This window comes from Bufo bufo, chromosome 6 (assembly GCF_905171765.1).
Source record: "Bufo bufo chromosome 6, aBufBuf1.1, whole genome shotgun sequence".
NCBI classification, from domain to species: Eukaryota; Metazoa; Chordata; class Amphibia; order Anura; family Bufonidae; genus Bufo; species Bufo bufo.
Window position 1 is genome coordinate 124,459,865 of NC_053394.1, and position 19,341 is coordinate 124,479,205.

The following is a 19,341-nucleotide window of genomic DNA, read 5'->3' on the forward strand; positions in this document are numbered from 1 at the left end:
TTACGAATCCTTGGTTATGCCCTTTGGGTTGTGCAATGCGCCCGCAGTCTTTCAGGAATTCATCAACGATGTTTTCCGTGACCTGTTGCAGCAGTGTGTGGTGGTCTATTTGGATGACATCTTGGTATATTCTGAATCCATGGAGGCCCACATTCTGGATGTCAGACGAGTGTTGCAACGGTTACGAGAGAACAAGCTGTTCGGTAAGCTTGAGAAATGCGAATTTCACCGATCCCAGGTAACCTTCTTAGGTTACATCATTTCCGCTGAGGGGTTCTCCATGGATCCTGAGAAGGTTTCGGCTGTCTTACAGTGGCCCCAGCCCAGTGGTCTTCGTTCCCTGCAGCGCTTTTTGGGCTTCGCCAATTATTATCGGAAGTTCATCAGGGACTTTTCCATGCTGGCCAAGCCTCTCACGGATCTGACCAGGAAGGGCAGTAATTCCCAGGTCTGGCCGCTCGAGGCCATCCGAGCTTTTGAGGCCCTAAAGTCCGCCTTTGTGTCGGCTCCGATTCTGTCGCATCCCAACCCTGGGTTGCCCTTTGTCCTCGAGGTGGACGCGTCTGAGACGGGAGTAGGCGCCCTTCTGTCTCAGCGTAGAACACCAGAGGGTCCTCTGCTTCCTTGTGGGTTTTACTCCCGGAAACTGTCTTCCGCGGAGTGCAACTATCAGATTGGTGACAGGGAGTTATTGGCCATCGTGCAGGCCCTTAAAGAATGGAGGCACTTGCTCGAGGGTTCGGTGGTTCCGGTTCTCATCCTGACGGACCACAAGAATCTGACCTACCTTTCTGAGGCCAAGAGATTGACACCACGTCAGGCCAGATGGGCTCTGTTCTTGTCACGTTTTAATTACGTGGTCTCCTACCTGCCCGGTTCCAAGAACATCAGGGCGGATGCCTTATCACGGCAGTACTCCGAGCTGTCCAGGGAGGAGTCGATTCCGACTTCGGTCATACCTCCGAATCAGATCCTGGCCGCCATTCGCACCAGCCTGACCTCTCCCCTGGGTGAGCAGATTTTGGCGGCTCAATCTGGTGCTCCCTCTGGGAGACCCAACGGCAGATGTTTTGTGCCTGAGGAGTTGCGCACTCGGTTGTTGCGAACCTACCATAACTCCAAGACCGCGGGGCATCCTGGAAAGAATCAGCTGTCCTGGGCTGTTTCACGTCTGTTCTGGTGGCCTTCCCTACGTTCCGACATCGCCGCATATGTAGCGGCATGCTCCGTTTGTGCCCAGAGTAAGTCCCCTCGGCACCTTCCGTTGGGCCTTCTGCAACCCATAGCCACCGGGGAGCGCCCATGGTCACACCTGGGGATGGATTTCATTGTGGACCTCCCTGCATCCCGAGGCCATACGGTCATTCTCATGATTGTGGATCGGTTTTCCAAAATGTGCCACTGTGTTCCTCTCAAGAAGTTACCCTCTGCACAAGAGTTGGCCACGATTTTTGCCAGGGAGGTCTTCCGGTTGCACGGTTTGCCCAAGGAGATTGTGTCGGATCGGGGGAGTCAGTTTGTGTCCAGGTTCTGGCGCGCCTTTTGCTCCCAGTTGGGGATTCATCTCTCCTTCTCCTCGGCCTACCACCCTCAGTCCAATGGGGCCGCAGAACGATCCAATCAGGCCTTGGAGCAATTCCTTCGTTGCTATGTCTCCGATCACCAAGACAATTGGGTTGACCTCCTGCCTTGGGCTGAGTTTGCCAGGAACACGGCGGTGAACTCTTCCTCTGGGACGTCTCCCTTCATGGCCAATTATGGGTTCCAACCTGCCGTGTTACCGGAGGTATTCTCTCCCCAGGATATTCCGGCTGTGGAGGATCACCTTTCCGTCCTACGTGCTTCTTGGGTACAGATCCAGAAGTCCCTTGAGGTCTCTGCGCAGCGCCAGAGACTCCAGGCTGATCGCAGACGAGCGCCTGCTCCTTCCTACCAGGTCGGAGACCGTGTATGGTTGTCAACCCGCAACCTCAACCTTCGAGTGCCCACTCCCAAGCTGGCGCCTCGCTTTGTTGGTCCCTTCCGAGTGCTTCGCAGGGTAAACCCGGTAGCCTATGCCCTTGCGCTTCCTCCTGGCATGCGGATCTCCAACGTGTTTCATGTCTCCCTGTTGAAGCCACTGGTGTGTAATCGTTTCACTTCCTCGGTTCCTCGGCCTCGTCCGGTCCAAGTGGGCAATCGTGAGGAATATGAGGTGAGCAATATCCTGGACTCTCGCCTGGTCCGCGGTCGGTTGCAGTTTTTGGTCCATTGGCGTGGTTATGGTCCAGAGGAGCGTTCCTGGGTTCCCTCCGCAGATGTCCATGCTCCTGCCTTGCTCCGAGCCTTCCACGCACGCTTCCCTCAGAAACCGTTTTGTGCTCCGCGGAGGAGGGGCCCTTGAGGGGGAGGTACTGTCATGGTCTTACCTTCTTGCTGTTCTCCTTCGTTTGACATGTGCTGGCGGCCATCTTGGTTTCTGGGTTTCTTGTAGCCTTCCACCCTGCGGCTCCTCCTTCCCACTGGGAGGAGCTGGATGCCTAGCTCATATATATAGGAGGTCTGTGGCTTCAGTTCCTTGCTTGGTCCTCTTGTGTTCACATGCTTCTAAGACTGCTGCTGCTTCTGGTTCCTGATCCTGGCTTCGTCTGACTACCCTGCTGGTTCCTGATCCTGGCTTCGTCTGACTACCCTGCTGGTTCCTGATCCTGGCTTCGTCTGACTACCCTTCTGGTTCCTGACCTCTGGCTTCGCAAAGACTCTGCTCGGTTTCACCATCCGTTTGGACTTTTGCTTTACAGCTTTATTTTCAATAAAGCCTTCTTATTTTCACTTATCTCTTGTTGTACGTCTGGTTCATGGTTCCGTGACAGATCCGGGCATGTGCTTTAGCAGAATAGGGAGAGCGTTGAGGGTCGGACAGGGGTCACCCTTTATCCTCCCTAGTTCTGGGTCCAGTCAGTTGCTCAGTACTGTGTATTTCTATTGTTGCTCACATACAGCCGTGACAACAGTTTTCTCCAATAAACTTAACCTTTCACTCTAAATATGTAATCACTTACTTAGAGTATATCATGGTCCATGCACACATAAAAAGTTTCATCCTATTCCTTCTTGGTGCTTTATTTTTTGTCAATGAGTATATTATGCACATAGAATTTAAAAACATACCCTTCACATCAATAAAAACCAACAATGTGTTTCACCACTCTTCCAGAATTGTAGCTAGAATTTTGCTTATCTTGGACAAAGATTCACTTAGCCCTGCACCCAGATACCATGGCAAAGCAGTGTGGTTTGTTGCCCCTCCTGGCACCCAGCACCAGTTCCATCCCAGCTATGTCCCTATGTACCATAAAAGACTTGAGACTTTATTTAAGTTGATGGGTTTGTGTTACTTTTATCTTGTAGGTTTCAGTTCCTTTTGATTACCATTTCTGTATCTTAAAGAGAAATGATGGCAATATTAATCTGGACAAGCTCTTGTCATACTTTGAACAGATTGTCAATGCATTGCAGTATTTACATTCCCAAAATATACTGCATTGTGATTTACGCTGCAGTTATATCTATATTGACGACATAAAGGTATGTATTTTTTTGCTGCAAAATATCTAGGCTGTTATGTGTTCTGCATATTTGTAGTAAATAATGCTATAATAATAAAATATTGCCATTGCACAAAGCTGTTACATGATTCCTTTGAAATTCGATTCAGGTTCATATTGTAGTCCATAAACAAGTTAAAGGGGTTATCCGAGTTATTTTTTCGTTCTTTCTATGTTCCTAACTAAGCAAATGTAACAGCTTTCCAATTAACTCCCTTTATCTGCAGTGCCTGGTTTCTCAGATTTCACTGAGGGTCACATGACCTGTGATGTCAGCTTCTCTCCCTGCTCTGATAAAGGTCGTTTACAAGCCTGTAAACGAGAGGTCACTGTGCTGGCCACGCCCCCCTTCACTTCCGTCTACTCTTTTTCTCTCCTAAGATTCTTAACCCCTTCAGCTGCACATACCTGCTAGCTGCAGCAGTGACCATTCTGGGCACAGAAGCTGAAGGACTAGAGAGAGCATTGCACAAGAAGGTAGGGGGAAGATCCTGTGTGTATTAGCAGTGTCATTATACAGCTGGAACTTGTAGTTCTACACATACAACATTCTGCAGAGTCTCCCAGCAGGCAGACATGTCACTCAGGACAGCTCTTGTATCCACTCCCTTAGCAGAGCATGTAAACAAAGGGCCAAAAAAGAACCAGGGAAATGAGGAAATATATATATATTTTTTTTGCATAAAACTTGCTTAGCTCAGTTATATATTGCTGCCCATCAGATTTTCAGTGCTATATTATTTTTTTTCATAACTCGGACAACCCCTTTAATATTGGCATACAGTAGTAGAAGAATTCAATCTATTTAGTAAAGTTTTCAGGCCAAAACTAGGGGTGCGGTAATAAGCATCCATCAACAATATTGAAAAACTTGGGAAATTTACATGGGCAGATAACTGGATAGTTTATGTGGCTGTTCTTTACATTATTGTTGGCATCTCACTGGTCGATATGCTGCCAACAGAAGATAATTGTTATGCTGGCATAACAGATCAGATCAACCCACAAACGGGCATTTGCTCATTTGTTGACTGCTTGGAGGTTCCTCTAAATGGTCCATCGATCAGGAACAAATATTGTTTTAAGCCAATAATTGGTCCATGGAAAAGCCCCTTAAAAGAGTTTTACGGTAAAAATTATATTTTAACAAGTTCCTGCAGCATGACCCATGAACCAGAAGATTCATACTTACCTGCTCCATGCAGCTCTGGTCCTCCTGTCAGGGATCTAAAGCAAATGCTTTATATAATAGAAAGGATCAAAGGAAAAATTTCAAAGGGAATTGATCTTAGAGGTGGACATATAAGACACCTCAAAAAGAGTGCATCGTTAATCTAATTATATTGTGCAATCAGTAAAACAAGGTACAAGCGTCTATGCAAAAATATAAATAATTTATTATACAATAACTTAGAATACAATCAAAGCTTAATCAATATAAGATTCAACAATATGCAATAACACACAGTAATATGTAGTGCCCTAAGTTCGCCGCTAGATGGCTCTAATATAAATACCAGCGTTCCTTATTACCTCTCAAACATAAAATGTAATATAACTGTCTCGACCACAATTATGAGATATACTATCAGTTGACACAGTAAATTCAATAGTGATTAGGGTAGATACGAACCCTTGCTCTGCTCAAACTATGTCCAATCTCGGATATCGGGTAGTATTGCAACACAACTTATAAATTATCAGGCCTGATATTGACTATGGAATGTGAATATTCCAATCAGAGAGTTTCTCCAATATCAATATTACATCTTTTATTCAGTAATATAATATGCATCTTTACTTAATAATGATAATATTAATGTAGCACTTTTAACATTATACATCCGTACTAAAGCGGGAAGTTACTAAATATCAGGCCAATTAATTAAATTAATACTACACATAATAAAGATATACGTTACCTGAGAATGCAGATGATATGCAGAGTCTAAGGGAAGTCAGCTCTGATCATCGAGATTTTTCTCCTGGGGTCTCTCCTTTCTTTCTTTTTTTCTCTCTTTCTTGTGTGTGGTTTATTATCAAACTTGGAGTTTTCCATTCATTGTCGTTGTACATATGATAATGACTGTGATGTCACTGCCCAGAATGCATTTCTTCTGTTGGTGTAATGTTACTTATTTATACCTAGGTGGCACTATTGAATAAGCTATTAGCATCATTACCAGTAAGGGTTAAATGTCTAAGTCTGACTTCATCTTACATTCCATACACATAACATATGGAATCCTAAATCAGAGCTACAGGGATTAACTTGTAACTTGACACATGTACTAATTAAAGCATATACATTAAGATACCAGTTTAGACACCTCCCAAACCATCAAATTTATGGTACTGATAAGAATATAATAGACCTTGTACTATCACAGACATGTGTGTCTCCTCTGTCACTTCAACGGGTGATTTATTGTTAGTTAAAATAACACCGCCTTCCCGAATGGGGACTCATTAACAAAGTCTATGCTTAACATTCTTCTTATCATGTTTTAGGAGTGTATGCGCTCCTAGTGAGAAATATATAAGATAATAGATGCATTGACGTCCTTCATAATATTTAACAATATAAAACAATACATATGTCCTATTGATTATCTTATAAAAAAAAAAACTAAGGTTCATTATATATGTATACAGACACCATAGATTTTCTGCTACACCAATAGACATCAACTGTAGGGTTAAATAGTACCAGATGCATATACTTATCTCAGTCACAAATCTATAAATAGACAAGAATGACTCTTCTCAGACTGGTACATCTACTGAGAAGAAACCTTATGAACATTGTCCTTTCCATGAACCTCTCTCGGCCGACCATAAAAAAAAACACATACATAATGGTGAATATATCACAATATGGACTCTTATATATAATCAAATCCACTATTATGATATTTAGATATAAATGTTATATACCTATGAAATAGCACAACACTCCTTGCCGCCTCCACTCTCTCCATCTTCCAGTCAGGGCACTGTTTAAATCCGGTGGTCCAGGGGCATGGTCACGTTCACTGCTGCAGTCAATGACTGGCTTCAGCAGTGACATGCTGCTTGTGGCCACATCACCCCTGAGCAAGTCATTAGATAGGATAGGTCATCAGTATAAAACAGTCGGAAACCCATTTTAAATATAGTGCTGGTGATCTCTCTGCTATTGTGAATGGAAGCTATCTGAGGCCTCTTTGCACCCATGGGGAATGGTCTGTGGGTGTGGCAAGTTGACATTTCTTGTGTATTGAAGGTGGTAAATAGGCATGACAGTGTGATAACAGTTTTTGAGGAGCTAATTCAAAAGTGACAATCAATATGACTGCACTTCCTGTTGCCATTTTTGAAACACAAAATGGCATTTTAATTGTAAAGTAGCATAACCTTTGGATATGATTATTTTTATTAACTATGTGCTCATTTATAAAGGGAACTTTAAAGCTTGGACATTTTGGAAGAGCAGTTCTTCTGGAAAATAATCAATCTTATGTTTTAAAAATGATGCCTCCTGATGCCGTACTCTGGTAAAGTATCTTTTGGCAAACATGTTTTTTTTCCACTGTCTAAAAGTTCTGAAGTATTTTTTAATTTTGGGGGTACAAGGAAAATGTCTTCCTTTTGCTCATGCAGCTGTGAATTGCTATAGGGAATCTGTTCATATAATCCCTAGAGTATCAGAACATGTGTGATGATTGCTACTGCTTCCGGGCTCCCTCTCTTCCTGGGTAGAAATCCCAATCATTGGCATCTTCTGCAGGCTTAAGCCTGCGCTACTAGGCCTCCTAGCCTGTCTCTTAGAATGCACACGTGTTTTCTCTCAGCCATTTAAAATGCCAGTGCGTGCACATCTAAATTCTTCCCCAGCCTATGGCTACAGGTTTCCAGGTATTTTAGACACCTTCCTCTGTGGGACAGTGCTTGAGCATTAGTTTCCTAGTTTCTAGTTTACCAGCAAAGGTGCATTATTCCTTCTAACTGTCCTTGTACCAAACTTCTGCCTGACAACTGGCTTTCTATTATCTGCTCTGAACTTAGCCTGTTCCTTGTTCAGACCAATTTCTGCCTGACCTGACCTTGGACTGCCTGAAACCCTTGGTCTTTCTCACTGGTGTCTCTGACCCCTGTGGGTCAGCTACCAACTATACCAGGACTATCTCAAGAGGTAGTGTCTTGGTGGCTCCCCTGCATCGAAGACCAGATCCCTATACAGGGGTTAGGGGGTGAAAACCAGGGGACTACCAGGTTATCATCCTTACAGATAGTCCAAAGTCAAACTTGTTATTTGGTACAGTGGGTCCATACCCACTGCCCGTAACATGTTGCATAATACAAAACATAGAACATTGCGGAATATCCCAATATATGAGTTTGGTTGTCGAACAGCTGACAAATTAAAGGGAACCTGTGACAGGATTGACCTGAAGGCGTTATGTTATAGAGAAGGAGGAACTGAGCAGATTGATATATAGTTTTAAGGGAAAGGATTCAGTATAACTTGTAAAATACTTATTTATATCGATGATCATTCTAGGCTTTGAAGTCAAGGAGTTGGTCCTATCAATGATTGACAGCCTTCCCTCTATGACTGTGTATACAGAGAAGTTCCATTTACACGTCAGTATTTTTCTTTTCCAGATTTTCATCCCATTTTTTGCGGATCCGTATTTATGCAAAAACCTTCCATTTTTACCAATTGTACTTCTGCATCTGTTCTGTTTTTCCGCAAAAAAACTGAAGGAGGAATATATGTTGTTAAGGGTACTAAAAAAAATTATTTCTATTTCCTGGAAACAGATCCGCAATTGCGGATGACATGCTGATGACATATTGATGCATTTTGCATGTCATCCGCATTTTTGCAGACCTATTGACTTCAATGGGACCACGGACCGCATTTTGCGGACAATAGTAGGACAAGCTCATAACGGAATGGAAAAACGGATGCGGACAGGTATCCACAATTTTTGCAGGGCCATTAAAATGAATAGGTCTGCATTCTGTTCCGCAAATTTGCTGAATGAATGTGGATTGCAAAATACTGACGTGTGAATGGACCCTTAATCTGCTCAGCTCCTCCTGCTCTATAACATGCTGCCTGCAGATTACTTCACATTTTCATTGTTACAGGTTTTCTTTGCTAGCAGAAACGGTGGGTATTTCTTTGTTTTGTAAGCATTACATATGCAAAGTACTGATACTATATAACTGTACTGTATTATACTGATTTTATGCAGACAGCAACTTTGCAATATGTATTAGACCAATGCATGTCATACTTCAGAATGTTATAAAGTAAAGTTGTCACATTCTTGAATCTAACAGGTCAGCAAATGAAGTGAAAACTAACGGGATGTACTCACAAGCATCCGACATCTTTAATTTGGCATCAGTGTTCTGGGAAGCATTGAACACTCAGAACAAAATCCTTCCAGGGTCTCAGGTAAAGTATTTTCTAACTACAGTGGTCCCTCAAGTTACAATATTAATTGGTTCCAGGATGACCATTGTATGTTGAAACCATTGTAATCGGTTCCAAATGCCCAAAATGTCATCCAAGATGAGAGAAAATCAAGATTTAAGAAAAATAAGCAGATAACTAAGACAGATAAACAAGTCCTTCCATATAACAGCCAGGAATAGCTGCTAAATAGTAATTAATACAACTGTTTTACTAGAGAAGTGGCCTTGATTGCTTGGACCTCAGTCTGAGACATTGTATGTTGAGTCTGCTTTCAACTGCCTGACACCATTGTACAGTATGTTGAAAATATTGTATCCTCAGGCCATTGTATCTTGAGGAATCGCTGTATTTTTTTTAACATGTTGTACATATAGGGCATATCCAGTGTCTTTCATGTGGAAGTTGAGAATACCGCTAATCCAGCACTGGACAATGATTTGAATTGAAATGACTTTGTAGCTTCTGCCATGCATCCTGTTCTCATTTCTTTATATCTGGCTTTGCAGAGAATCCCAAATACTTTCACCATCAGTGTGAAGTTTTCCCAACTCCCCACCATTCCAGGGGAATTTTCAGGATGAGCAGTTATGTCTTTATGCTCAAGTAATAACAGTGTTCCTGACTAGAACAAATATGGCAATTGGGCAGCACCGCTGTATGTACAGTATGGACGGAGTGCCAGCGGCTGTGAAGGCGATCCCCCTTCAAATACGTAGCAGAAAAGAATTCCACGGCACCTCCAAGGGTTAAAATAAATTCAGGCTTTATTCACCAGACACGCGACGTTTTGATCCACCTCCTGGGATCTTTTTCAAGCAGTGACAAACATACTAGTGCATTGTGCATATTTATACAGCTTCACATCATTAATCAATCAAAGTGCTGATTGTTCCAATAAAGAAAATATAGCAAAATAATCATCCAAATACATCATATATCAATTTATAGCGTGAACAAAGGTATTGACATAGAATACAACGTATGTGCTTAAGGCATCATTGCCAAATAAACGGTCATAAATGCATATAACAGTGTATGGTCATCATAATCATAAGTGCACACATCTGTGGATGACTTGATAATTGTATATTTAGTGCAGGTGTACCTTAAAAACAGGCATGAGGAGGAAGGCCCTAGAGCGGGCGCTGGAAGGGGTCCACATGGGTCTTGGCGTGTAGGTCAATCAACTGCGCATGTCGCAGGACCTTTAGAAACATTCCGATCACGTGATTCAATGTCCGGTCACGTGATCATGGCCACTACGTTCATTATCCAAGTATCTGTATGCTCCGACGTCATGCGTTCCACCGTGGAACGCACACGTCTGCGTAGGCCTTCACGCCATTGAACTAGGTCAGATGTCATGCGCTCCAAAGGCTTGTGGAACGCATGGATCTCCATAGAGACGCGACGTACAATCATACGGGAGAGTCTGCCCAAGGGTGCATCCTGACCTCACTGCACCTGGCGCACAGCATCATGTCTGACAACCCGCGGCATAGGTAAAAAACTGCGCATCGGGATCAGCTCCAAGTGTCAAACAATGACTAGCAGAATCCTACAGTGTAATGAATGTCAAAAGCAGCAATAAATAAGGTCCTATTGACCCTCTATGTCCATAATAATGTGTACACAATCATTAGACTTACAAACGCAAAAAACACAAATGCAATAGCACTCTGCAACCAGCACTCTGCCCTGCCTCTATGCTGGATGTTGAATGAGGCATTGGTGTACATTTTGGCCAAAGCGTAATAAGCCACTCACCATGTCAAGGTCGCCTCTATGAGTGGTCCCTAACACTAATCATTACACTGTCAGCTATATATAGCGGAAAAGGTATACATAATATCCATATAATTAGCAGTTCCCCTAGTCGTACGAGGAGTCAGACTAGTGTATCCTGTGCTGGTAACACACGATCACAAGTCAGAACATCATGCCTGGATGCCAGCCTGATCAAAAGGAGGATTCATCCTCTACATTACGGGGATACTAACTCTATCCGATATATTAAAAGTAGGTTGTGTCAACCGCCTATCACTTAAAGAGCCAATCACCGATATCACAGAATAACCCATGACAACGCAGTGGTCATAGAGGTCAGAGGACCATCATCATGCCGTGCATCCGGCCGGGGCCACCACGCAACCACAAGAGCCCGACCCCCCTGCAATGGACGTCTAGCCAAACAGGCCCATATTCTAGTCCATAGGCTACAAGGTAACAAGGTATATAGTAGTACAAAATTGGAACAAATTAACATAGCGATCAGCAGCAGCAAGGATTACAGTTGCTCATGCGGAAAGTAGATAGTTATATTGTTGTTTCAACGCCTTCTTAACCACCTCAGCCCCCATGGCTTAAACACCCTGAATGACCAGGCCACTTTTTACACTTCTGACCTACACTACTTTCACCGTTTATTGCTCGGTCATGCAACTTACCACCCAAATGAATTTTACCTCCTTTTCTTCTCACTAATAGAGCTTTCATTTGGTGGTATTTCATTGCTGCTGACATTTTTACTTTTTTTGTTCTTAATCGAAATTTAACGATTTTTTTGCAAACAAATGACATTTTTCACTTTCAGTTGTAAAATTTTGCAAAAAAAAACGACATCCATATATAAATTTTGCTCTAAATTTATTGTTCTACATGTCTTTGATAAAAAAAAATGTTTGGGTAAAAAAAAAAATGGTTTGGGTAAAAGTTATAGCGTCTACAAACTATGGTACAAAAATGTGAATTTCCGCTTTTTGAAGCAGCTCTGACTTTCTGAGCACCTGTCATGTTTCCTGAGGTTCTACAATGGCCAGACAGTACAAACACCCCACAAATGACCCCATTTCGGAAAGTAGACACCCTAAGGTATTCGCTGATGGTCATAGTGAGTTCATAGAACTTTTTATTTTTTGTCACAAAAAACTTGTGACAAAAAATAAAAACTTCCATGAACTCACTATGCCCATCAGCGAATACCTTGGGGTGTCTTCTTTCCAAAATGGGGTCACTTGTGGGGTAGTTATACTGCCCTGGCATTCTAGGGGCCCAAATGTGTGGTAAGGAGTTTGAAATCAAATTCTGTAAAAAATGGCCGGTGAAATCCGAAAGGTGCTCTTTGGAATATGGGCCCCCTTTGCCCACCTAGGCTGCAAAAAAGTGTCACACATGTGGTATCTCCGTATTCATTAGAAGTTGGGGAATGTGTTTTGGGGTGTCATTTTACATATACCCATGCTGGGTGAGAGAAATATCTTGGCAAAAGACAACTTTGTATAAAAAAATGGGAAAAGTTGTCTTTTGCCAAGATATTTCTCTCACCCAGCATGGGTATATGTAAAATGACACCCCAAAACACATTCCCCAACTTCTCCTGAATACGGAGATACCAGATGTGTGACACTTTTTTGCAGCCTAGGTGGGCAAAGAGGCCCATATTCCAAAGAGCACCTTTCGGATTTCACAGGTCATTTTTTACAGAATTTGATTTCAAACTCCTTACCACACATTTGGGCCCCTAGAATGCCAGGGCAGTATAACTACCCCACAAGTGACCCCATTTTGGAAAGAAGACACCCCAAGGTATTCGCTGATGGGCATAGTGAGTTCATGGAAGTTTTTATTTTTTGTCACAAGTTAGTGGAATATGAGACTTTGTAAAAAAAAAAAAAATCATCATTTTCCACTAACTTGTGACAAAAAATAAAAAATTCTAGAAACTCGCCATGCCCCTCACGGAATACCTTGGGGTGTCTTCTTTCCAAAATGGGGTCACTTATGGGGTAGTTATACTGCCCTGGCATTCTAGGGGCCCAAATGTGTGGTAAGGAGTTTGAAATCAAATTCTGTAAAAAATGACCTGTGAAATCCGAAAGGTGCTCTTTGGAATTTGGGCCCCTTTGCCCACCTAGGCTGCAAAAAAGTGTCACACATCTGGTATCTCCGTATTCAGGAGAAGTTGGGGAATGTGTTTTGGGGTGTCTTTTTACATATACTCATGCTGGGTGAGAGAAATATCTCGGCAAAAGACAACTTTTCCCATTTTTTTTATACAAAGTTGGCATTTGACCAAGATATTTATCTCACCCAGCATGGGTATATGTAAAATGACACCCCAAAACACATTGCCCAACTGAGTACGGCTATACCTGATGTGTGACACTTTTTTGCAGCCTAGATGCGCAAAGGGGCCCACATTCCTTTTATGAGGGCATTTTTAGACATTTGGATCCCAGACTTCTTCTCACGCTTTAGGGCCCCTAAAATGCCAGGGCAGTATAAATACCCCACATGTGACCCCATTTTGGAAAGAAGACACCCCAAGGTATTCAATGAGGGGCATGGAGAGTTCATAGAATTTTTTTTTTTTTGGCACAAGTTAGCGGAAATTGATTTTATTAATTTTTTTCTCACAAAGTCTCCCTTTCCGCTAACTTGGGACAAAAATTTCAATCTTTCATGGACTCAATATGCCCCTCACGGAATACCTGGGGGTGTCTTCTTTCCGAAATGGGGTCACATGTGGGGTATTTATACTGCCCTGGCATTCTAGGGGCCCTAAAGCGTGAGAAGAAGTCTGGAATATAAATGTCTAAAAAATTTTACGCATTTGGATTCCGTGAGGGGTATGAGGAGTTCATGTGAGATTTAATTTTTTGACACAAGTTAGTGGAACATGAGACTTTGTAAGAAAAAAATAATAATTTCCGCTAACTTGGGCCAAAAAAAAGTCTGAATGGAGCCTTACAGAGGGGTGATCAATGACAGGGGGGTGATCAATGACAGGGGGGTGATCAATGACAGGGGGTGATCAGGGAGTCTATATGGGGTGATCACCCCCCCTGGAAGGCTCCAGGGAGACGCCTGTATGTGTTTTGCGGATCCGATCCATCTATCAGTGGATCCGTAAAAATCATGCGGACATCTGAATGGAGCTTTACAGGGGGGTGATCAATGACAGGGGGGTGATCAATGACAGGGGGGTGATCAGGAAGTCTATATGGGGTGATCACCACAGTCATTGATCACGCCCCTGTAAGGCTCCATTCAGACGTCCGAATGTGTTTTGCGGATCCGATCCATCTATCAGTGGATCCGTAAAAATCATGCGGACATCTGAATGGAGCTTTACAGGGGGGTGATCAATGACAGGGGGGTAATCAATGACAGGGGGGTGATCAGGGAGTCTATATGGGGTGATCACCACAGTCATTGATCACGCCCCTGTAAGGCTCCATTCAGACGTCCGTATGCGTTTTGCGGATCCGATCCATCTATCAGTGGATCCGTAAAAATCATGCGGACATCTGAATGGAGCTTTACAGGGGGTGATCAATGACAGGGGGGTGATCAGGGAGTCTATATGGGGTGATCACCACAGTCATTGATCACGCCCCTGTAAGGCTCCATTCAGACGTCCGTATGCGTTTTGCGGATCCGATCCATCTATCAGTGGATCCGTAAAAATCATGCGGACATCTGAATGGAGCTTTACAGGGGCGTGATCAATGACAGGGGGGTAATCAATGACAGGGGGGTGATCAGGGAGTCTATATGGGGTGATCACCACAGTCATTGATCACGCCCCTGTAAGGCTCCATTCAGACGTCCGTATGCGTTTTGCGGATCCGATCCATCTATCAGTGGATCCGTAAAAATCATGCGGACATCTGAATGGAGCTTTACAGGGGGGTGATCAATGACAGGGGGGTAATCAATGACAGGGGGGTGATCAGGGAGTCTATATGGGGTGATCACCACAGTCATTGATCACGCCCCTGTAAGGCTCCATTCAGACGTCCGTATGCGTTTTGCGGATCCGATCCATCTATCAGTGGATCCGTAAAAATCATGCGGACATCTGAATGGAGCTTTACAGGGGCGTGATCAATGACAGGGGGGTAATCAATGACAGGGGGGTGATCAGGGAGTCTATATGGGGTGATCAGGGGGTGATCAAGGGTGAATAAGGGGTTAATAAGTGACAGGGGGGGGGGTGTAGTGTAGTGGTGCTTGGTGCAACATATTACTGAGCTGCCTGTGTCCTCTGGTGGTCGATCCAAACAAAGGGGACCACCAGAGGACCAGGTAGCAGGTATATTAGACGCTGTTATCAAAACAGCGTCTAATATACCTGTTAGGGGTTAAAAAAATCACATCTCCAGCCTGCCAGCGAACGATCGTCGCTGGCAGGCTGGAGATCCACTCTCTTACCTTCCGTTCCTGTGAGCGCGCGCGCCTGTGTGCGCGCGTTCACAGGAAATCTCGGCCATCGCGAGATGACGCGTATATGCGTCGCTGAGCGCAGGGCTGCCACCTCCGGAACGCGAATCTGCGTTAGGCGGTCCGGAGGTGGTTAATCCCGTCGTGCCACATTCCACCACTCGCCCTTCACAATCAGGACACATCCTCATCACTTAACTGCAAGGAGATAGAAATAAAAAGATAAACATAGATGTTTAAAAAACTCCCTGCGGTTAAACAGGGGGCACTAGCAGAAACCCCCAAGAAAACAAGCTGTCTAGCAAGATCCAACACTAGCCCATTCAGGATAACAACCATGGTTTATAGTCTACATTAAGTCCCTGAGGTTTTAATGTGTTAAGTTTGGATATCCATTGGATCTCACATTTTTTTAACAATAACTGTCTGTTGCCACCCCTCCTAGGAGTAGGGACGTGATCTATTAACATACACTTCAGATCCCTTTCTTGGTGTCCAGCATCAGGGGACTGGGAGATCCATGCATTGTTTTCTGATCGTGTATCTATGTTGGTTAATTCTGGATTTAAAATCCAGCGTCGTCTCACCAACATATAGTAATTGGCATGGGCACCATGGGCACTAGTGTTCCTGACTAGAGATGGCCATCCTTACCTGTGCCTGTGTGCGCGAGCCGGTCTGAAATGAAATGCGGTCTCCGGGAGCAGGCCGTTTCGAGAACGGCCCCCGGAGGCTGTTCTCGGAAATTTCATTTCAGACCGGCTCGCGCACACGGGCACAGGTAAGGACATACCTGTGCCTCGCCGGAGTTGTCAGTTAAGATGGCAGATCGCATGTGTTCGCTGGCGAACACTGCGAACTGGCTATCACTGTTCCTAACCATCCATGATGTCACATCTCTAATTGGCAGATTTTCCCAGGGGGCAGGGTCCAGAAGGGTCTACTTGCTATAATGTTCTCCCAAACTCAAAAGATTCTGTACACAGTACTCATGATCTAGCACAATATTCTGGGTGAACTTCCCATGTTCTCCCTTCTGCTGCTCACTGAGGGACAAGTACCGGCTGCTTGCCTACAGATTCCCCCTCCAGATGTAGTAGTATTAGTCAGTGGCGTGCACAGGGGGAGGGGCAGGGGGCGGTCCGCCCCCGATGCCGGCTCTCAGGGGGTGCGAGAGCCTAGAAGCAATGAGTGCTTCCATCAATATAGATGGAAGCATTCATTGCTGGAGCGCAGGGAGCTGTGGTCCTGTCACTAAGCTCCCTGCGCTCTGTCTCTCCCGCACTGAATGGTCTTCTCTCTGCTCCACCATTCAGCCTGCAGGCACAGATCGTGCTGCCGGCCTGTGTGGGTGGAGCCTGCAGCATGGAAATCTGCATAAGCTCCGCACACACCGTGTGCACCCCCACTGATCAGCTGGTCTGTTAGGCTTCTTGGCAGCTACACAGGACTATCGACATTGACTTCAATGGAAGCAGCGCTGTAGTAGTGAGCTAACTCTGCTACAATGTTGCTGGTGCTGTGTAGCCCCCGCACTGACTTCTGTCGATGAATCTACATGTCTGATCAGCTAGTAGTGGCCTATCCTGAGCCATCGCTTTTAAAACCCTGGATAATCCCTTTAATGTCTGTTTATCTGATGGTCTATGGCAGTAATGGTGTTTGGGTCAACATCCCTTGTGATCTAGGAAAGTGAAATAGTTAATGTCAGAATCCCTTGTGACCTGGGGCATTGGAGAGGTTAAAGTCCTGGTTACACTTGGTGGTCTAGGACAGTATGGGGTTAAATCTAGTATCTCTGATAGTCTACAGCAATGAAGGGGTTAATGTGACTATACCTGGTCTTCTAGTGCAGTGAGAGGATTAATTATCAATAATGAATGAATTGATAATTCACTTTAAAAAATCCTTTATTAATCACTGCTTAAAATGACAATCATAAAAAGTGGAGGAATCCAAATAAAAGAAGAGAAAAGCATATAAGGAGGGACATCAGACTACTAGCCAGTAACAGTACAATAGATAATAAATACAGTACATATTCTTTGGTATAAGGCCTCATGCACACGACCGTTTTTATTTGCGGTCCGCAAAACGGATTACCGTTGTTCCGTGATCTGTGACCGTTTTTTCTTCTGTGGGTCTTCCTTGATTTTTGGAGGATCCACGGACATGAAAAGTGAAAAAAAAAAAAAAGTCAAGTTTGCATTGAAAATGATAAGAAAAACGGACACGGATCATGGACACGGATCACGGATGCGGATGACTCTCTTGTGTGCATCCGTGATTTTTCACTGACCCATTGACTTGAATAGGTCCGTGTACCGTTGTCCGTGAAAAAAATAGGACAGGTCATATTTTTTTCACGGACTGGAAAAACGGATCACGGACGCAGAAGCCAAACGGTGCATTTTCCGATTTTTCCACGGACCCATTGAAAGTCAATGGGTCCACGAAAAAAAAACGGAAAACAGAACAACGGCTGCGGATGCACACAACGGTCGTGTGCATGAGGCATAATTCAGACGTATGCACCGTATATTACCAACAATTAAGCCCCTAGTGTTGTATAAAATGGCATACAAAGAGTCAACACAGGTTAAATTAAAGAAACTGCCCCCTAATACAATGTCCTCCACTTACCCAACGCTTTTCACAAATGTGCTTCATCAGGGGAAAGCGATAGGTTATTTGTAGTAAACTCAATTGCAATTGACTATTTACCTCATGCCTTCATCCTGGCCGGTCATAAAAATATACAAAGACGGCGGGGACATTCTTTAATTGTTGGTAAAATAAAGTATTTTTACTTTTTCTTTAACAGCGAATGTATGAAAATCTTCTGAAACCTCCTGATTCGTGGCAGTATTGTATGAATAAATTAATGGACTGTATGAAGGAATGCTGGAACATTAATCCTACAAAAAGACCTACACTTGTTTCTATTGGTACAGTTATCAAAGAGTTGAAGCAGGAGGCCCAAAGGTACTGTATGTCTTATGTAAATGCCACAAATAGAATTCTTTATTAGCTATCAGAATTGATGGGGTTGTCCAGGACCCTGGAAAAAATGAGCATGGCCAGGCATGGTGTATAAAAAAACAAACAAAAAAAAACACTCACCTGGCCTGGTTTTCCAGATTCCTGTGGAGCAGCTCTTTTCCATCACTTCCAGTCCTTGCTGGGCTGAAAGTGTGATGTGCTGACTCCCTGCATGTTCCTGCTGACAGCCAATCAATGGCCTCAGAGGTGACATTGCATTAAGCCGGATTGGGGTTATGCACACTGACGCTATAAAATGCAATGACTGGGTCAGGTGTAGGTAATAGTTAATAGTTTTTGTTCGTGACACCAATTGCAGTGTGCGCAGGGTACAGTCTCAGGGCCCTTTAAGGTGTTGCAACTCACGTACCAGGTTAGGAATGCCAGAGTGGTGTAATGTCTCTGTCAATGGTGTCTCCTACCTTGGTACGACTCGACTCCTGGATCCTGGCTCACTTGCAATAAAATGAGTGTTGCTAGTAGAAGTAATTGAGGAACTTGGTAGTAATGAATGAGATACAGACTTGGAATATAATTCAAACTGGTCTTTACTCTGGTGCAGCAGTAATCCATTTGAGGTACAGCAATAGTGTTTGATCCCAGCAGGTATTGGCAATGTATGGCAGGAATCTGTCTTCTGCTTCTATCATATGCCTGGAGAATATGGAAGGAATCTATGTCTTCTGCTCTGTCTATCTTCTACTGTGTATGGGACTGACTAGCTGAGGAGGAATTTAGCTTCTCCTGGTCTCTGGACTACTCACAGTTATGCTCACAGGGTATGGTTCTTCCTGGAGTTCTGGAGGTGGCTGCTTGCTTGTCACCAGCTGAGGCTGAAGGCCTCAGACTGGGAATGATCTTTGGTCTCAGCCGAGACACGATCATGGGTTGGGATCCCTAGAACTGGGAGCTCCTACCTACACAGCCTTCTCCTAGCCAGGGTGGCTGGCACACTAACTGAACTTCTTTCCCTCCCCATGAGGCAGGACATGGGCGAGCCCACTCTGCTCAAAG

At 44.1% G+C, this 19,341-nt stretch overlaps 1 protein-coding gene across 3 annotated transcripts in view; it reads left to right on the top strand.

Annotated features, from left to right (window-relative positions):
* LOC121005266 overlaps positions 1-19,341 on the top strand; it is a 179,414-nt gene that overhangs the window by 143,615 nt on the left and 16,458 nt on the right. For 2 of the 3 annotated variants that reach the window (XM_040437895.1, XM_040437896.1), the window contains 4 exons: positions 3,391-3,567; positions 7,029-7,123; positions 8,922-9,039; positions 18,110-18,270. In XM_040437895.1, the coding sequence (XP_040293829.1) occupies positions 3,391-3,567; positions 7,029-7,123; positions 8,922-9,039; positions 18,110-18,270 (551 nt within the window). The remainder of the gene's footprint in view (positions 1-3,390; positions 3,568-7,028; positions 7,124-8,921; positions 9,040-18,109; positions 18,271-19,341) is intronic. The other variant, XM_040437898.1, reaches the window with a different exon arrangement.